Raw genomic sequence first — 19,949 nt, forward strand, 5'->3', positions numbered from 1 at the left:
AAAAGAATGTTTTTATTATTAAAACATATAGTTACTAATATCTAAATATTAGGTAAAATTATTGTGTGTCTGTTTTTGACTGTGTCTTCATATTAATTCATTAAATCTCATTGTTTTTCATATTCTGATATTCTAATATTTTTGTTTTTGTAAGACTATAAAGACAACTTTTTTTCAACTGAAATAATTCTAAGCAACGTAATTATCTATGTTTCAAATAAACGATTGATTTGAGCTATTGACAGTCTAGGTTTGATATTTGTATTCAAAGATAATGGGTTTGCATATATTTAATAAGATTGCCAGTTTACAAAATAAAAGTATAGGTGTCAGGCTTCCGTCAACTAATTACGCATGTAATATATTCCTATCCTAGTTTTGTTTCTTGTTCCCAAGTAATAGTTTCTCAAGTTCCAGTTATTAATCTATTAAAATTTTTGGGTTGAATAGCTGACAAAGTTGTATGTATATCTTTAAAATTTGATAATTAAAGAGTCTTTTTCCTCTTTTAGTTCCAGACAGTCATCTCTATCAGAAAAAAAAGTACCAGAGCCTTCCCCTATACCCAGAAGAAAAGCATATGAAAAAGCAGAAAAATCAAAGTCCAAGGAACAAAAACAGTAAGTTACGCATACTTTCTATCAACTAGATTGCATAAAATGTCTATTACACTTAAATGCTAAAGGACTATAGTGAAGTTATTTTCCAAGTGTAGGCTGGTTCTATGGTTATAACTGATTTGACTAATAAGACAATCAAGTCAGCTGTGGGCTTGGCTAAATGCCTTTTGGTCACACACACACCTGTAAAAATATTTGAACGCTTGCCCCAAATCATGTATCCTTATTTATTTTTCAATTATTTGTTCATATCATTGTAAAAGTTCATACACAGTTGAGATGAAGGTTAGTGAATCTGTATTTCAGATAGTCTTGTAGAAAAATTTGAAATTGCTCTTGACTGATCAAACTGCCACTGATTTTACCTCTTTAAACTAGCTGACAAAACTAGTGTTAGTCATAGGGTGTGTTAGTTGTACCATTCTCTTGCTGTTCTTTTATTTTTAAGTTGTTTTTTGCTGAAATCTTTGAAAAAAACTTTGTGTGTTTTGTGAGGGTTATTTACTTAACAGCACATAATATAATCTGATGATCTACTTAACTGGGCATTTGTCAATTGCAATATGGCAACCTGTGGAAAGTTGAATGGAGGGGTGTGAGCCCCTTGTCACCTCTCTACCCTTTGCCACACCCACTCCTCCCTCAGGTCACCTGAGGTGCTGCATGTGATGCGTCGAACCCTGACATGGTCTCGAGGGAGTATCAGTGCCAGTCTACATTTAAATATTAGTAAAGCGAATTTTTTTAACATAAAAATAAACATAAAAAGGAGTTTTCATATATTTTCTGTACCCACGTGGACAATCTTATACCATCCCTCCCCTGTGCCAACACAGTCTACTTGGACCCCTGGTTTGGCTGACATGAATGTTATGGAAATGATCTTTCTAATCATCCTTGTTTCCTGAATTTAAAGATGTAATTTCCCTGTTTCTACTGGATTGAATGTTTCAAGGATAATTGGGAGGTGGGGTTTGGAGCAAATAAGTAGTATAAAAATAAAAGTATGTGAATCGTTGAAAAAGCAAATTGCTCTTAAACACTCTGGCTCTCTTTCCCCATCTGTCAAGTAAGTAGCTTGGTTTTAACTCTAAAATAAATTTGGCTTGCTCTTTTTGTAACGACTTCAGATTTCTGCAGACTGAACTTCTTCTTTAGTGCCATCTTGTGGACAATGTAACACAATCCAGTGATAAAGGTTTTTTGTTTGTTTTTTTGTTTTTAGTTCAGTGTTGTATTTTATCTTACAAAAAAGGAAGAGAAAGGATGGAAGGAATTCTCTAATGGAAAGCTTTTTTTTTTTTTTTTTAAAGCGTGTTTCTTATAACATTCCTAACAAATAATAACCAATTAAAGCCACCTATTTTAATGTTCTTTTTTTCTTGTAGCTCAGATTCTGGAACTTCAGAGGCTAGTCTTTCACCTCCTTCTTCCCCACCAAGCCGGCCCCGTAATGAACTGAATGTTTTTAACCGTCTTACTGTTTCTCAGGGAAACACATCCGTTCAGCAGGATAAGTAAGTCTTTATGGAAAAGAGCCCCTCTGTTTATTACAGTATTCTGAACCTTTCAATACAGTCTGTAGAGAACATTTAGCCATCTCTGTGTGGGAGATGAAGTCTGACTTGTGAACTCTTGCCATATTTGATACGTTTCTCTAATGGGAAATGAAGCACACAGAAAAGATGAGAGAAAATTATTTTCCTGCTGAACATTATTCCCTGTTGTAGATTTGCATTGCTATACTTTCAGTACTTGTCTTGCCTTTTCTTTTCTAAGTAAATTAGAATTGAAATATCTTTGAGGCCACTTGAAATTTACATTTCTTGGGATTCTTCAGCTTCTCTGAACCCACAAAAGCCTCTAATCCAGATAGCATGAGTTGAAAAGAGGTAAATCATTTTACATTCCATGCATATAACAGCTTACAAAGACCATTGTCATATGTTGTTACCATTTGCTTGTTTGACACAAATCCATCACAAAACTTTAGTAATAAAATAAAAGAATAAAAGACAGTTCCTTTATAGGTGGAGGGGGTTAGGACTGAAAGTGGGTTGTGGAGGAAGAGAAGTTAGAGGTGTGTGAGAAATACAATTTGCCTTAAATTTGAAGTGAAGAAACGTTCCCACGTTGCGCCAGAATCTCTCTTGCAAGAATTCGGTACTAACAATCCCGCCGTAAGGTATTTATTAACTCTGACTTACCTGCTTTGATTTTGAATGGTAACATTGTGGATGTATGTATTTCATATTCAGTCTCCCACCCCTATTATTTGTTTTCTATGCTATAATCTCCCTGTGTACATCAACAGCTTCTGAGATTTTTAAGATGTTGTTTAAAATCTGTCTGGCATGTTTAGATCACACTAGATGGCTCTGTAGATTTAGAGAAGCACACATTTTGAAAGAATTTTTTATCTGCTTAACTTGTAGATAAAGTTCTTGATTAGATTTTAATATAGTTTAATCAGTAGATGACATGTTCTTTAAAATAATCTAGATAGATGAATATCATGTGTTATTGAAAAAACCTCTTTATCATTGTTAAGTCACAGTTCCCATTTAATTGAGAAAACAGTAGAAGAACATTAGGAATGTCTTTGGGAAGTCTATTTTCACTAGTGATAAGAATGACTAAATTTTGTCTGCCTTACATTCACAGGCATAACGTTTTCCATCAGTCTTTTGGTAATTTTAACAATCTAGTCATAGTTTTATACTTTCTACAGACATATTTTATAAGCTACCAATTTGACTCCGTCATCATCTCTATAAGCTAAAACTCAGAATAACAGACTACACGTTCAAAGACTCACCTACCTTTTGAATCATTTTCTTTCCAAACTCTTTTTTGAGAGTAGCATATTTCAGTAGAAGCAGATCCCACATAATGTTTCTGGTTATAGTCCTTGTCAGCATTCACTGTCCTCCTTGCCAAGCCTATTGTACAAACTGGATAGATTTTCACGATAATCAGACTTATTGCCAGTCTTGGAAGTTTCAGGGTAGGACTGACAGGAGTGGCTCACCTATTTTTAAAATCCTACTAAAGCCCTGTATTACTGAGGGATTCCCTTGTCAGGAGAACTCCCATGTTTTTGAGATAAGTTAAAATCAAAGGTTATTGCTTTTTGGGTAATTTGCTTTGCATATAAACATATAAAATGTATTTGTGCAACTTCCACATTAAAATCTAAATCCAAAGTAATTATCAAGATGGATAAAATTCATTAATAGCTGTTTAAATGAGGAAAATTTTCTAGTACTAATCAAATTAAATAGGAAGAATCTTGAAGGGATGTTTTTACTTACTCGATATTGTTCCTCTTCAGGGCCTAAATTTTAGAAGTGAAGATTGATAGGTTTTCTGTAGATCACTAAGAGCAAGTTTTTGTCCTCAAAGTCTTAGTAGATAACATAAGAATAATATATTTTACCATATGTAGCTGTACATTGAATTTTCAGATATCCAGTGCAAATAGAAAAGTAGGGCATTTGCTATAAAGGAAATGTTTGCTATATTTCTTTTATTCACACTGTTGGTTTTCAGTTCAATCTCAGTGTCTTTACCTATTGACCTCTGTGTTCTTTCTCCTCATAATTCTAACTCTTTCACTGTAGGTCTGATGAAAGTGATTCCTCTCTGTCGGAGGTACACAGGTACTTTCTATCTTTCCTACATTCTGGCATTTCATTGATGTTCTAAGATGCCTTCCTAGAAACTATCGGCATATCTCACTTTTGTATGCGTAACTTGTTGTAAACCATATAAACACACTAATATTTTTAAACATATTAATTTTAGTATATTTTTGTCATATCTTTTAGACAAAGCAGTGGCAAACTTCTTTTATGTATAATAGCACAGAAGGTTGTGATGTTTGTTTTCTGTCTATGAATCTTTTATCTGAAAGAAATTAAGTTCTATGAATATTGATTTCATTGTTCCTCAGTGATTAAATGTTTTTAATCCTTCAAAGTGTGGGAGGTAAATAAGGTATTTTTTGGGTTGGTTTACTGATTATAAGTAAAAAGTTTATGGAAGGTTTTGTGAAAACCTGAAAAAAAGATAGGCTGGGGGAAAAAGATATTCTGACACCTAAAATATAAGAAGAAATAGAAAGTAAAGGAGTTTTTCTAAAACAATAAATATTTTCTACTGATAGATGCTGTTTTAAGAATAACAATGTTGAATTTTTTCATGTTCTGGGTTTTTTGGGTTTTTTTTTTTTTTGGACCCTTAATTTCTCTCTATCATTTCCTCTTTCCACTTATCATTTTGTCTCCTCTCTTTTTGCACTTGTTTCCCCTGTTTATGGCCATTTTGCCGATCATCAGTAGATCCTCCAGAAGGTAGGCAGAGGAAATTAATCTCATTTATAATATTACAAGATTTTACTGATTTGCATGGAAAAAAAATAAACATGTTTTTTCCTTCAGACCAGTTTGTTGTACAACTTTGCAATATTGGACCTTAAACAATTTTTAAGTTGATTTCTATATTTCAGAATGTGAACAGATTAATTTTAATATTGAAAGAAATACCATGCATGTATGTTTTCAATTTCTGTATTTTAAAAATTGTCTTTGGTGTAAGGTAATCTCTATAAAATATTAGTCATAATGTTGTGAATACTGGAGAGTATTTTTCAGTATCTTAGTAAAATGCTATATTTAATGTTGAGATTATTTTTCTTTAGAAGTCTGAATAATCGGGACGCCTGGGTGGCTCAGTTGGTTAAGCAGCTGCCTTCAGCTCAGGTCATGATCCCAGCGTCCTGGAATCGAGTCCCACATTGGGCTCCTTGCTCATCAGGGAGCCTGCTTCTCCCTCTGCCTCTGCCTGCCATTCTGTCTGCCTGTGTTTGCTCTCTCTCCCTCTCTCTCTCTGACAAATAAATAAATAAAATCTTTAAAAAAAAAAAAGAAGTCTGAATAATCAAGGGTATTAAAATACATAAAAATGAGAAAGAGGCATCTCCCAGTGGCAATGCCTTACACAAGTCACTGGAGGCAAATATTCACTTAGTAATATTATAACCTTTGACATCTCAGACTGTTATGTCTTAGACTGTTAACCTGAGTTTTTTTCTTTATGATCAGCTTGTTGGAATATACATGCATATTTTCTGTTTGAGAGGTATTGGTAGCAGTTGACTGTGCGTTAGATCACCCTCTTGAACATTTGAAGCTATATAGTTCTAATTCTATGGCTTCGGTTCATAGATGTGACCTCACATCAACAGGATTTCAAAATGGAGATTCAGACTTTTGGGGAGGTTTGGCTTCCATTTCGGTTTTAATTTGGTTAACTTCTTAGATTACAAACAATTACTGAGCATTAAGTTCAAGAATCTCCATTGACGCATATCTGCAAATAATACTTTGGACTTTGTAATTATATATCCAGTGATAATAATTTCTGATGTCACTTCTAGTGATGATGAACAACTTCCACATTTTGAAATCATTATAACTAGACCCTAAAAATAAAGTTTGTTTGTTTTTTCAGTCCTGAGCTTAAATTTACATTTTTATTCATCAGTCCTCCTAGGCTCTGCCAGAATTAATCTTCTGGGATTAATTAATTGAATTAATCCACATACATCTTTTTGTGTGTATATGACTTTAAATATTCAACCCTTAACCTGCTCTTGTATGCTCTCTCCAATGAATATTTTCTTATCAGCTCAGTAGGTCTACTTTCATCATCTGCTCCTTATATGATGTAGCCTATAGATCCTTCATTCTGCTTGCTCTGCTTTGGAAAGTCTCCAGTTTTTCAGTGTTCCTAAAGTCTAGCATCTAGAACTCAACCTCCTTCCAGATGTGGTCTTGGCAGAATATAGTAGTTCTATTACATTCTTTCTCCTGATATATTTACTTCTATTGAACAAGTTATTGAAAGTGTTGGTAGAGGAACCATAAATTGTTGATTCATTGATCTTGTATTCAATTAAAAAATCTCTTTAGCTATTTATGTATTTATTTTGATTTATTTAAACTAAAATAAACACAGAAAACAATTCAGTCATTTCTCCTATCCCCTACCCTGCCACCCCTCACACCCCACCCGCCGGCAATTGCCAGTCTCTTCTCTGTATCTGTGAGCTTTTTTTTAAAAAAGATTTTATTTACTTATTTGACAGAGATCACAAGTAGGCAGAGAGGCAGGCAGAGAGAGGGGAAGGGAAGCAGGCTCCCTGCTGAGCAGAGAGCCCAATGTGGGGCTCGATCCCAGGACCCTGAGATCATGACCTGAGCTGAAGGCAGAGGCTTTAACCCACTAAGCCACCCAGGTGCCCTGTGAGCTTTTTTTAAATACATATTTTTTTAGATTGCACATATAAAGGAGTTCATATGGCATTTATCTTTCTCTGTCTTATATCACTTAGCATAACGACCTCTTTAGCTTTTTATTTTTTTATTTTTTTTTTAAAGATTTTTTATTTATTTATTTGACAGAGATCACAAGTAGACAGAGAGGCAGGCAGAGAGAGAGAGAGAGAGGGAAGCAGGCTCCCTGCTGAGCAGAGAGCCCGATGCGGGACTCGATCCCAGGACCCTGAGATCATGACCTGAGCCGAAGGCAGCGGCTTAACCCACTGAGCCACCCAGGCGCCCCCTCTTTAGCTTTTTAAATCTAGGCTACTACTTTTTTTTTTTTTTTTTTTTAAGATTTTATTTGTTTAGGGATACCTGGGTGGCTCAGTGGGTTAAAGCCTTGTGATCTCTGTCTGTCAAATAAATAAATAAAATATTTAAAACAAAAAGATTTTATTTGTCTATTTGAGAGAGAGAGCACACAAATAGGGGAAGGGGCAAGCAGACTCTGGATTGAGCACAGAGCCCCACGTGGGGCTCGATCCCAAGACCCTGGGATCATGACCTGAGCCAAAGGTAGATGCTTAGCTGACTGAGTCACCCAAGCACCCCTAAATCTAAGCTACTATTAAGTCTTTTCTTACTTGGAGCATTCTGTTCTACATTTTTAAATTTTATCTTTAAATTATATCCAGTGATTATTTTAGTGTTAAGTAGGTACTTAAAGTAAGTAAATTTTGTTTGTTGTTTTCTTAGGCAATGCAATACAGTATCTAGCTCTTTAACATATCAGTGTAATAAATATGCTATCTCTGTCTTTAGTGTTAGGGAAACATTCACTAGATAGTGAAAATGTCCTTCCAGATTGACAGGAACATTGACTGCTTAGGTGTGCCTCTTCAGCCACTGATGGAACTACCTTGCTATAACAGTTCTGTACTTACCTACCATATCCACAAGGATATCATTTGAAAAACTTATTGTATGGATCTTTTTGGAGTTAACATGTATTGTGAATATGACATCCCCTTAATTTGCTATTAAGCCTACAAAGAACTTCCTCTGTGACATTAGTGTTATCTCTTACTGCTGAACATTTATTTTTAAGTGTTTATAATGATTTGTTTAATACTTTCCTTTGTGAGACTCCACAAAAAGTTTTACCCGTCTATAATTTCTGAAATCCCCTATTTCCCTCCGCTTTTTAGAAATTTGGGTCTCCATGTTTTGTCCCCTTTATCGGTCTTAGTGATCCAACAATGATTTTTACGTCCACAATGGTGTATCCTTTTCAAATCTGTGATATAATGACTTAAAAACAAAAATACTTGAATTCATTAGATAACTCTCTATTGTCAGTTCTAACTTATCTTGGGCTTACATTTCTTCTTAATCATTTCTGCCCATTACATATTGAAGATTGTTCTTTTTCATTAAGAAGATAGAAGGGCCCCTGGTGGCTCAGTTGGTTAAAATCCAACTCTTGATTTGGGCTCAGGTCATGATCTCAGGGTTGGGAGATTGAGCCCCACGTTGGGCTCCGCACTGGACATGGAGCCTGCTTAAGATTATCCCTCTCCTCTCTGATTGCCCCCCCACCAAAGAATATAGAAATGTGTTTTTTTAAAATCCCTGTTATTTGTTTTGATATTATTGCCATCTGTCTTGTATATAACAGACATAATTCAACATAACTTTTCTTCCTGCTGTGAGCAATGATACATGGACTTAATCTTCTGGACACAACTATTTCAATTCAGATCCTGTCTTAAATTCCTATATATTTCCATAGTATGTAGTCTAATGGCATAAAGCAGAAATATTAAAAATATTTTAATATTAAAATTAAATTAAATTTTAAAATTAAAAATATTAAACTTATGAGAAAGCTCTCTAAGGAGCCTCACTGTACTTTTAAAGTTTCATTTTTTTTAAATCTTCTTTGAGACTGTTAGAGTTTTGTCTTTAATTTCTTGATAGTTTGGGGCTACTCTTGCTTTAGAATTTCTGTGTATGCTATCATTTCTATCTCTTTTCAAATTCATTTGAAATTTGTTTTTTTTTTCAGTATTTTAGGTGATATCTGTTGTACTTTCTCCAGAATGTTCTTTTTGACTTAGAGTCACATTCCAGCATGACAAAGTGTCACACCTTCCAGTTGTCCATCATTTATCCTTTCTTATTTGTCAGAATTCACTATAATCAACTAGCTCCCAATATTGCTACATTAAACTTTCAGGAGAAGGACTTGTTAGTGAGAAAGTCTCATGGACTGTGGGCTTTGCTCTTTGTAGAACACACCTGCTGGCTGATGCCTGATTAGTTGATGGACTCCATCACTACTATTATGCTTTCACGTTTTGTCTCGGTGTCCTTTTCCTTTAAAAAGAGATAAGGGAGCAGTCTGAATTCTATTAATTACTTAGAAAGACTTTTTAAAGTCGGGGGGAAATACAGTCAGTCCCATGATAGAGTTACTGAAGTAAGTCTTGTTCTTTCCCACATCTCAGGGGCATAATCAACCCATTTCCTGCTTCAAAAGGAATCAGAACTTCTCCACTGCAGTGTCTTCACATCGCTGAAGGGCACACAAAAGCTGTGCTCTGTGTGGATTCTACTGATGATCTCCTCTTCACTGGATCAAAAGGTGCCAGTAACTGCTTCATGTGGATAGTTAGCAGATTTTTTAAAAGATGATTACATTTTTAACAGGCTTTAAAAAAAACAGTCAAACTGCTTAAGACCCATAAGAACCTGAGAGATAATCTGGTTCACCTCCTGAATCATGACATAGTTGGGAAGAAAGTAAGAACTCTGTTGATGTTATATGAATAAAATGTTGAGAGGATACATCTCCCTTCAGTAACTGAGTACTTAATGCATGCAGGGTGCTAAGCTTAGAAATCTAGGTCATATAAAAATTGACAAAGGTCATTACAATGTACACTGTGGTAAAGAGAATCAGATATAGCAACCACCATTTCTTGAGCACTTAACTATATGTCAGAGACTATGCTAAACACTATCCAGATTACATCTCATTTAATTCTTGTGGTAACCCCAGTGAAATGCATGTCACATCCTAATTTTACAGATAAAGAAACTGAGGATTCGAGAAATGAAATAATTTTCCCAGGTAAACTTAGTAGTAAGTGGAAGAACTACAATTGGAAACCCATGTCTACTCATCTCCAAACCTTTGGTCTTAACCCCTTTGGTATAATTGCAGGCAACTAGAGATCAACTGTAAATACTTGAAGAATTAAGGACTAAGAGTTTTGGGGTTTCAGAAGAGGGAGCTGTTATGCCAGCCTGTGAGAAATAAGCAAGGCTTTCACATGGAGATATTTAGGATGAACCTTATAGGATGGTTTGGATAGTGGCAGGTAATGACTGACAACCAAGATAATGGAACAACATAAGCAGAGACATAGAGCTTAAAGTGGGGGTATGTTTGGAAACTAAATCCAATTGGATTGAAAAGTAGAATGCCGTTGACCTTCAACAGCATGAGGGTTAGGAGTGCTGACCCCTGCATAGTCGAAAATCTGTATTTAGGGGCGCCTGGGTAGCTTAGTTGGTTAAGCCTCTGCCTTCAGCTCAGGTCATGATCCTAGGGTCATGGGATCAAGCCCCATATCTGGCTCTCTGCTCAGCAGGAGCCTGCTTCTCCCTTTCCCTGTCACTCCCCTTGCTTGTACTCTGTCAAATAAACAAAATCTTAAAAAAAGAAAATCTGCATATAATTTTTGACTTACCCAAAACTGAGCTAGAAATAGCTTTCCCGACAAAGTGAACTCTTAATAGTCTTACCAATAATATAGTCCATTAACACATATCATGTATGTTATAAGTATTACATACTGTGTTCTTATAATAAAGTAAGCTGGAGAAAAAATTATTACTAAGAAAATCATAAGGAAGAAAAATACATTTTTAGTACTGTACAACTGTACTATATCAAAAAATTTGCATATAAGTAGACGCATCCAAACCCATGTTGTTCAAGGGTCAACTGTAATTTTAAGATAAGTGATGGGCAGTAGAGCTAGAAAGGTAGAGAGGTAGCATGTACAGGAATTTGGGGAGCTAGTGAAAGTTTTTTAGCATTGAGGGACATCAAAGGACTTGGTTTAATCAAGGAGCATTTATTGCTCATTGTATATAATGGAATATAACAGTCTAGCTAGAATATATGAATTGTGAATGACAAGCCATCCAATATCCAGTTAAAGAATCTACACTGTGAAAATGTACTTTTTAAATTCAAATTAAATTTATCTCCAGGATAGTTATGTATTTGACATGTCAAAAAAACCCCAAAATAATTAGTTTATAATTATGTTTTGTGGTCAAAAATAAACTCCATCTATCAGTGACACTGGAAAAGAAAAGGGTAAGTGTGGAGTGCTTTGAGGAGATAGGAGTAATCAAAGCAGAATATTTTGAAGAGGTTGATTTGGGAATGCCATTTTAAATCTAGGGGCAATTTGAGGCAAGATTCTTGTGATACAACTATTACAAAATTTTATATAATCTTTTTTTAATACCACATTATACATACACCAGACATCCCTGGCTTTCATTTGATCCTTTATATGCACTTTGCCCTTGAACCTGAAGCAAAGGGTCAAGGATGGAGGTAGGATGTCTGTTTCAGGTTAGTGGAATAATTACTTTTTTCTTATTTCATTTCATTTTCAAAGGAGAAAAACCGTTTACATAATTTTTATCGTTAAGAGAACCTAATGTAGTTCATATTGACAGTATTTTTCTTTTCTTGTTTGTTGTAGATCGTACTTGTAAAGTATGGAATCTGGTGACTGGGCAGGAGATAATGTCATTGGGGGGTCATCCCAACAATGTCGTGTCTGTAAAATACTGTAATTATACAAGTTTGGTCTTCACTGTGTCCACATCTTATATTAAGGTGTGGGATATTAGAGATTCGGCAAAGTGCATTCGAACGCTGACGTAAGTAATTTAAAGACAATTAGCATAAGGGACAAATAGTTCATATGTACAACATATATGAAAAGTTAGGACTGTGAATGTACTTTTATTTATTAATACCTGTCTGCTTCCAAAAGGATGATGTTAGAGTAAGAATGTAGATAATATAAGGGGGAGAAACTATTGAGAAAATACAATATAAGAGCCTGGTAGAAATGTAAGGAGGAGGGAAGATGGGGGAAGAGTAGGAAACCTTGATTTATCTGGTCCCTTGAATTTAGCTAGGTATGTATCAAATCAATTCACACCTGTGAATTCAACCTGAGATCTAAGAAAAGAATGGCAGCAATTCTACAAATAGAAAAGCAACCACTTTTTGCAAGGTAGGAAGTGTGGAGAAGTGAATCTGAGGGGATATATCAGAAGATAAACCACAGTGAGCCTCCATAAACCAGTTATAGGGCACACAAAGTCAGAATGTTTAGAAGTCTGCTTCCCTGAGCGAAGTCCTAGCCTGAAAGGTGCTCAGGTGGTGAAGTTGGGCAGAATCCTATGTGGGACAGTGTGGTCTCAGGATCCCTGGGGTCTTAGAAAGAGTGAGGGTGCCTGAGTTGGCAGAATTTCCATGCACTGAAGCAGAGAAGCTAGCAACAGTGGGGGAGCCCAGGAGCAGGCTTTCCACTGAGTTTGCCATAAACTGCGAACCACAGCACAATCGAGTGACTGCTCTTCTAGAAGGGGCCCTGCAAGCGGCAGAACCTGGGTGACCCTCCTTTTTCCCCTGGGAGGACCTGTGAGGGTATGCAACACAGAAACCTGCAGAGTTTGATGCACGCAAAAGTGACTGACTGCTTTTCTCTGAGGGTTCACTGACAAGTAGGGGGCCATTATCTTTCAGTTTCAGGGACTGGAGATCAGGGTCCTGCCATTTTTATTTTCATCTGCTAAAGTGGTGCAGAAAGCTGTCAGGGAACAAAAGGCACATAGAGCAGCCCGAAGCAGCTTACACTGAGCCCAGACCCCTGGCCAGGGTGGTGCAACTCTGCCCGGGCAAAGACACCTGAGAAGCAATGCAGCAGGCCCCTCCCCCAGAAGCCCAGCAGGAACAACAGGCTAAAAACAAGTTTATGGATCACACAGAACTGAAAAACTCTAGTACTAGGGGAAAATAGTATGTAGAATTCGAGGTCTTTGAACTTGGCCACAGCAACTTTTTGCAAGATGCATCTCTAAAGGCAAGGGAATCAAAAGCAAAAATGAACTGCTGGGACTTCAGCAAGATAAAAAGCTTCTGCACAGCAAAGGAAATAGTCAACAAAAAAAGTCAGCCTACAGAATGAAAGAAGATATTTGCAAATGACATACCAGATAAAGGCTAGTATCCAAGATCTATAAAGAACTTAACAAACTCAACACACCAAAAACCAATAATCCAGTCAAGAAATGGCCAGAAGACATGAACAAACATTTCTGTAAAGCAGATATACAAATGGCCAACAAACACAGGAAAAATTGCTCAACATCACTTGGCATTAGGGAAATACAAGTCAAAACCACAATAAGATACTACCTCACACCAGTCAGAAAGGCTATAATTAACAAATCAGGAAACAACAAATGTTGGTGGGGGATGCAAAAAAAGGGGAACCCTCCATTACTGCTGGTGGGAATGCAAGCTGTTGCAGCCACTCTGGAAGACAGTATGGAGGTTCCTCAAGAAGTTAAAAATAGAACTATCCTAACCCAGCAATTGTACTACTGGGTATTTACCCCAATGATACAAATGTAATGATCTGAAGGGGCACATACACTCCAATGTTTACAGCAGCAATGTCCACAATACCCAAACTATGGAAAGAATTGAGATGTCCATTGACAGATGAATGGATAAAGAAGATGTGGTCCATGTATACAATGCAATATTGCTCAGCCATCAGAAAGGATGAATACTTACCATTTACATCGACATGGGTGGAACTAGATAGTATAATGCTGAGCAAAATAGGTCAGTCAAAGAGAGGCAATTATCATATGGTTTCACTCATGTGGAACATAAGATATAAGAAACAGTGCAGAGGATCATAGGGGAAGGGAGGGCCAACTGAATGCGAAGTAATAGGGAGACAAACCATGAGAGACTCTTAACTATAGGAAATAAACTGAGGGTTGCTGGAGGCAGGGGGTGGGGGGAGAGATGGGATAATTGGGTGATGGGCATTAAGGGGGGCATGTGATGTGATGAACACTGGGTGTTGAATGCAACTGATGAATTATTGACCTCTACATCTAAAACTAATAATGTACCATATGTTGGCTAATTAAATTTAAATAAAAAAGAGATCCTGGTATTAAATAGGAAAGAATGAATTATATTTGGTCTGTGACTAAGTATACATTTCATATTTCCTCCCTCCTAAATACTAAGGTATTACATATTCATAGTATTTATTACTTGGTATAGTTAAATGATTTACATTTCTTGTTTCAAATGAATACCAGTCCTTGGAAAAATGGCTAATATCACCATAGTAGACATTTAAGAAGTACTTGTAGCCTTTAATTAGCACGTATTGAATAATTGAGAGTTTTTGTTTGTTTGTTTTAGGACCTACTGCTTTTGTGTGAACACCAGTTTCATAACTGTGGGTTAGGTTGGACAATTGGACGATGAGTTGGTTTTCTGTGTTATCATATATGTCTTTAAAATATAGAGCAAATAATGATTCTTCTTGCTATAAGATGGATAAACTGTTTTACATAATTAAAACAGGGGTGAACTCTTGTTCTAAATAAGCAAAGGGAACATAGGAAAGATTATGTTTTGTAATTCATAGAGTAAGGATTATTAACATAAATCCTAGTTTGTATTTTGAGAACTACTCATTATTTACTTTACTGAATATAAGTCTCTTACTGGAAATTTTATAGAAAAAGGAACACTGTATCTTAGAAATCTGCCAGTCCAGCTGACTCACTAAAGTCAAATTTAAAATAATTAATTATAACTTGATATTTTGGATGTTAACTGAGAAAATGTTTCAAATTTTAAGAATATATTTATCACTTAGAATTTATTTGAGGAAATAGAAATGTTATGTTTAAGTCTCTAGCACATGGTAAATGGTAAATACTCCATGTATGACTGAGTTAGAGTAAACTAAAACTGAAAATGGCTTGAAAAATCCTCAGTGTCTTTAATTCAAAAGGCAATTCTTATGGACAAAAAGGGGTATTGGAAGGCCTGGCTCCTCAGGGGGCTTCTGGAAGCTGCAGAAAAAAGAATTACCTTTGTAGCACTAGATCATTTGTTGAGTCTTTTCTTTTTTTTTTTTTTTTTTTTTAAAGTGTTTGACATTTAATCTTTTTTGAATGATGTTCTGGTCATCCCTAACTCAGGGCCTGGAATTCCTAGCGTTATATGAGACTTACAAATTAAGAATTTTAAGCCACATCATCTTGTTTTAGTCATTCGTTTATTCAGTTCCTCATTAAATGTGTTTATAAGTGCCAGATATGTGTGTGTGAGGTCCTATGTTCCATATGGTTGACATAGTGACCAAAGGACACAGAGCTTGTTGTGCCTACAGCCAGTTTCCTAGGAATTCAAGGAACCCTAAGCTGAACTCTTGCCCAGAAATGTGACTTTTTTTCCTTTGTTTTGTCTCTGTTAAGATCTTCAGGTCAAGTTACTCTTGGAGATGCCTGTTCTGCAAGTACCAGCCGGACAGTAGCTATTCCTTCTGGAGAAAACCAGATAAATCAAATTGCTCTAAACCCAACGGGCACTTTCCTCTATGCAGCTTCTGGAAATGCTGTCAGAATGTGGGATCTTAAAAGGTAGAATTTTTAAGGAAATGTATTTCTTATATATGGCAAATATAGTTTTCAGATATCAATAATACATTGGTGAATATGAAGTCTAATTCTTATAACCCCAGAAGTTAATATAAAATCATAGGCTTTTCTCTTTGGCCCAATACCCTTAAATATCTCTTCTGTCCTCATTAGCAAGCTCACAATTTTCCTTTCTTTTAATCTCCATTGATTAAAAAAAAAAAGTATATGAAGGAAAATAGCCTTTCTTAATAATTGTCTACAATTTGTGTTCTTATTAGGAAGAGATCAAGATTCTCATTCTAATTCTACCAGGACCTTTGAAAGAGTTATTTTGGGGGCAGCATCACTTAAACATCTTGTATGTCAGAATTTTTAGTTTATAAATCTAATTTTAAAAATTTGGGCATAAATCCTTATAGGGTTTTTGTGAATATAAAATAAATAGAAAAGATAAAGTATTAAGATCAAAATGGGTAAAAAAATGATAAGTTGAAATCTAAAGCATTACATCTCTGATTTTGTTTTCATTTGCCATGAAATATGGGCTTTTATCCTTCAATTGAGTGTTTTTTTAGCTTCTTTTCTAGTTCTTAAAATTTTGGTAGTAAGGGAATATTCATTTGTTAGTTAAGTATTTTTTCAACATCAATTCTGGAAGGCAGTGCACCAAGACCATGGTAGGTGCTGGGAATAAAGACTGAGCAAGACAAATGTGGTATCTACCTTCTTAGGACTCCTGTTGTAATGGAGGATAATGGCCACTAAACAGGCAATTACAGGATATTGAGTGACAGATATTTTGGAAACTGAAAATAACTAGTTATAACTTGTAACATTTTAACACATGACTGAGAAGGTTTAATAGAGAAAATATACAGGTAAATAGATGAGAGAGAAAGAGAAGAAACACAGTCCTGAGTACTCTTTTTTAGAAATAGAATGTAGAAAATTGAACACAGAGCTTGTTTAAGAAAATGAGAAAAGAGGTGAGTACTTGGTTCATTCCTGAAGATGTTAAAACTTGACTCATGGAGCACCATGGAGGAAGACACTCAAAGTCCTGACATGAGGCAGAAAAGATACCAGCTTTTGAAAATCTTTACACTTTCTATTTTTGCTGAAAAGTTAGCTCTTTTGAAACCTGCTTGATTTCAGCAACATGATTAAATGTATATTTATTGTAACAAAGTAACTAAGAGAATAGTCTTCAAAAAACTAACATTCTACAAGTTAAATATATCTGTATATTCTAGCAGCTTGATTGAGGTCAGACTGTGAGACAAAGGTTCATTGTAACCCCCTGACAATTGTTGTCATACATTTTTCTACCAGTTAGCTATATATCCTGGTCATTTTCAATCTTTATGATAACTGATGAAATAGACCGCCTACTTTCTGATACACATATACACATATTTGTTTATGTAGGTGTATATGTGAGTGTGTGTAAATGTGTATATTATGGGTATACATACATGTGTATGTGTATATGTGAGAATATATGTTTTTTATAAAGTAATCCTTTTCCATGTTGTTATTGATTGTATAGTTATATAAGTGATAACAGTTGTTGTAATCAAATTCCAAATTGGACCTTGGTCATATATTTATAACATATTTGGACATTTAACAGATTAAGGTTTACCTGGCCTGGTTGGATTTAAAATTAGTCTTTAGTAAGTTTCGCTGCATTTTTGTTTACTGTCTGAATGACATTAGTCACTTTGGACTAACTTATTTAGGACTCCTCACACTTCAGTCATAGAATAGGTTAGTTTGTCATTTTTGGACTCTGAATTTAAGAAGAGTTGCAAAGAGGTGGAGCTAAAATAAAAAAGAAAATTAGTGAACAGTTTCATCAAAGAATATAGGTTATTTATGTGGAGGCTTAGCCTCAGCACATTAAGAAATATTTTCAAACAAAATTATTTTCTTTCTTTTTAAAGGTTTCAGTCTACAGGAAAGTTAACAGGACACCTAGGCCCTGTTATGTGCCTTACCGTAGATCAGATTTCTAACGGACAAGATCTAATCATCACTGGCTCCAAGGATCATTACATCAAAGTGTGTATGATAGAGTTGAACTATATCCTCTTATTAAGTTGATAGATTTGAAGTATTCAGATGCACCTGGAACCCTTTTCTCTTAATCAGTTTTCTTTTTTTCCATTTCTATCCTTTTCTTGGTGATCTTTTCCTTACTCATAGTTTCTGATTTTATTGTTTTATAATTCAATCATGTATTCTCATTTTTCATAGAAGATAGGAAGGGATTTTAAAGATCTTTGGCTCAGTCATCCAACTAATGCATAAGTCTCACTGTCACTGTCTTTTATACTGATTTTATTATGGTGTTTAGATCTTATGAAATTAGCAGATAAGGGAAGATGCACAGTTTGGTTCTGGAAATGTTAAATTCGAGATACTAAGTAATAGAAGTCATCCTCATGCATGCGAGTAGGCCATTTGAAAGGCAAGTCTAGAGCTCAGTGTAAGTTATGACTAGACATGCAGGTTTGGGAGCCATCCAAAGAGAAGCAGATGTTCGAGGGATTAGAATAGCTGACATGGCCAAAGGAGAGAGAGGTTGCCAGGACTCAGCCTTGGGAATTCCTGTAAGAACCAGTTTAGGAATAAAAAGAGGATACAGTAACAGAGAGAAAGAGAATAAATACTCTTTCTAGAATCTGAGATTAAGAGATGAAAAATGGGTTGGCTACATGAAAACATAATGGTTAAATGAAAAGGATTTTGTATTTGGTAGACTTGGGGTATGCCTGTCTGCTTAGGAAGCAGACCCAGGTGGAGAGGGAAAGTGTGAAGAGGGAAGTGGTGGTAATTGATGAAGGTGGTTAGAACAGTTAGAACCACATCAGTGATGTGAACCTTTCGGGAAGCAGTAAGCATACTTTAGCATTCGAAAAGAAAGGAAGGGTAAGAGAATGTTTGAAGATAAAAGGAAACTTTTGGAATGGAGGGAAGAGTCCAAAAGTTTATTTTTTTAAATTTTTTTTTAAAAGATTTTATTTATTTATTTGACAGACAGAGATCACAAGTAGGTAGAGAGGCAGGCAGAGAGAGAGGAGGAAGCAGGCTCCCCGCAGAGCAGAGAGCCCGATGTGGGGCTCGATCCCAGGACCCTGGGATCATGACCTGAGCCGAAGGCAGAGGCTTTAACCCACTGAGCCGCGCAGGCGCCCCAAAAAGTTTATTTTTGATCATGCTAACCTTCCCAAGAAATCACAAGGTCACTCACTAAAAGAGAGGAGGGCAACTGAGGGGGGGTGGGAAGGTTTTTTTTGTTTGTTTTTTGTTTTTTGTTTTTAAGTTTTTTATTTATTTGACAGAGAGAGAGATCACAAGTAGGCAGAGAGGCAGACAGAGAGAGAAAGGGAAACAGGCTCGCCGCCGAGCAGAGAGCCTGATTCGGGGCTCAATCCCAGGACCCCAAGACCACGACCCAAGCTGAAGGCAGAGGCCCAACCTACTGAGCCACCCAGGCACCCGGGTGGGAGGTTTTAAATAGCAACTTGGGGAAATTTGAGATGACCACTGGGATTGCAGAGCTAGCTAACAGTATTTAAATAATAGTTGTATCATTTATATGACTTTCAAGTGGATTGATTCATAGTATTTGTATTACTGAGCATATCATTTGTACACTCAGATGTGAAAAAATTGGTTGCCTTTCTTAAAAGCCTACAGACCTGTGAGTATGTGACATGTAAGCAAAAGTAATGTGAATATAGGACCTGGATTCATCCTGAGTCATTCATAACAGATAAATTTAATTAATTTAGTAAAATAATGTAACAAAACAAGTCACATCTGGTTAATATATATGTCTATGTGTTTCTGGTATGAAATATATAGGTGTGTATTTTTAAGTTAAATAGGATGTCTGCTTTCTCTCTGTTTCTTTTTTAGATGTTTGATGTAACTGAAGGGGCTCTGGGAACTGTGAGTCCCACCCACAATTTTGAGCCCCCTCATTATGATGGCATTGAAGCACTGACCATACAAGGGGATAACCTATTTAGTGGGTCCAGAGATAATGGAATCAAGAAATGGGACTTAGCTCAAAAAGACCTTCTACAGGTAATGTAAAACCTTTCACGGGATGGAGTGGGTACTTAAAGCCACCAGTAGTCTATGTAAGAACCTGAAGAACCCCTTAAAGAATGTTTTGTCTTCAGTCACCAGAGTTACTAAT

The 19,949-nt window shown here is 35.8% G+C and overlaps 1 protein-coding gene across 1 annotated transcript in view; it reads left to right on the forward strand.

The window, feature by feature from the left end:
- LOC111161322 (kinesin family member 21A) overlaps window positions 1-19,949 on the forward strand; it is a 153,647-nt gene that overhangs the window by 127,814 nt on the left and 5,884 nt on the right. Inside the window, exons 28-36 of the mRNA XM_022524913.1 lie at window positions 513-620; window positions 2,009-2,137; window positions 4,244-4,282; window positions 4,964-4,975; window positions 9,457-9,593; window positions 11,740-11,920; window positions 15,572-15,736; window positions 17,683-17,800; window positions 19,664-19,834. Coding sequence (XP_022380621.1) covers window positions 513-620; window positions 2,009-2,137; window positions 4,244-4,282; window positions 4,964-4,975; window positions 9,457-9,593; window positions 11,740-11,920; window positions 15,572-15,736; window positions 17,683-17,800; window positions 19,664-19,834 — 1,060 coding nt within the window. The remainder of the gene's footprint in view (window positions 1-512; window positions 621-2,008; window positions 2,138-4,243; window positions 4,283-4,963; window positions 4,976-9,456; window positions 9,594-11,739; window positions 11,921-15,571; window positions 15,737-17,682; window positions 17,801-19,663; window positions 19,835-19,949) is intronic.

Source organism: Enhydra lutris, unplaced genomic scaffold (assembly GCF_002288905.1).
Source record: "Enhydra lutris kenyoni isolate GAN:26980312 unplaced genomic scaffold, ASM228890v2 scaffoldscaffold84, whole genome shotgun sequence".
Taxonomy (NCBI): Eukaryota; Metazoa; Chordata; class Mammalia; order Carnivora; family Mustelidae; genus Enhydra; species Enhydra lutris.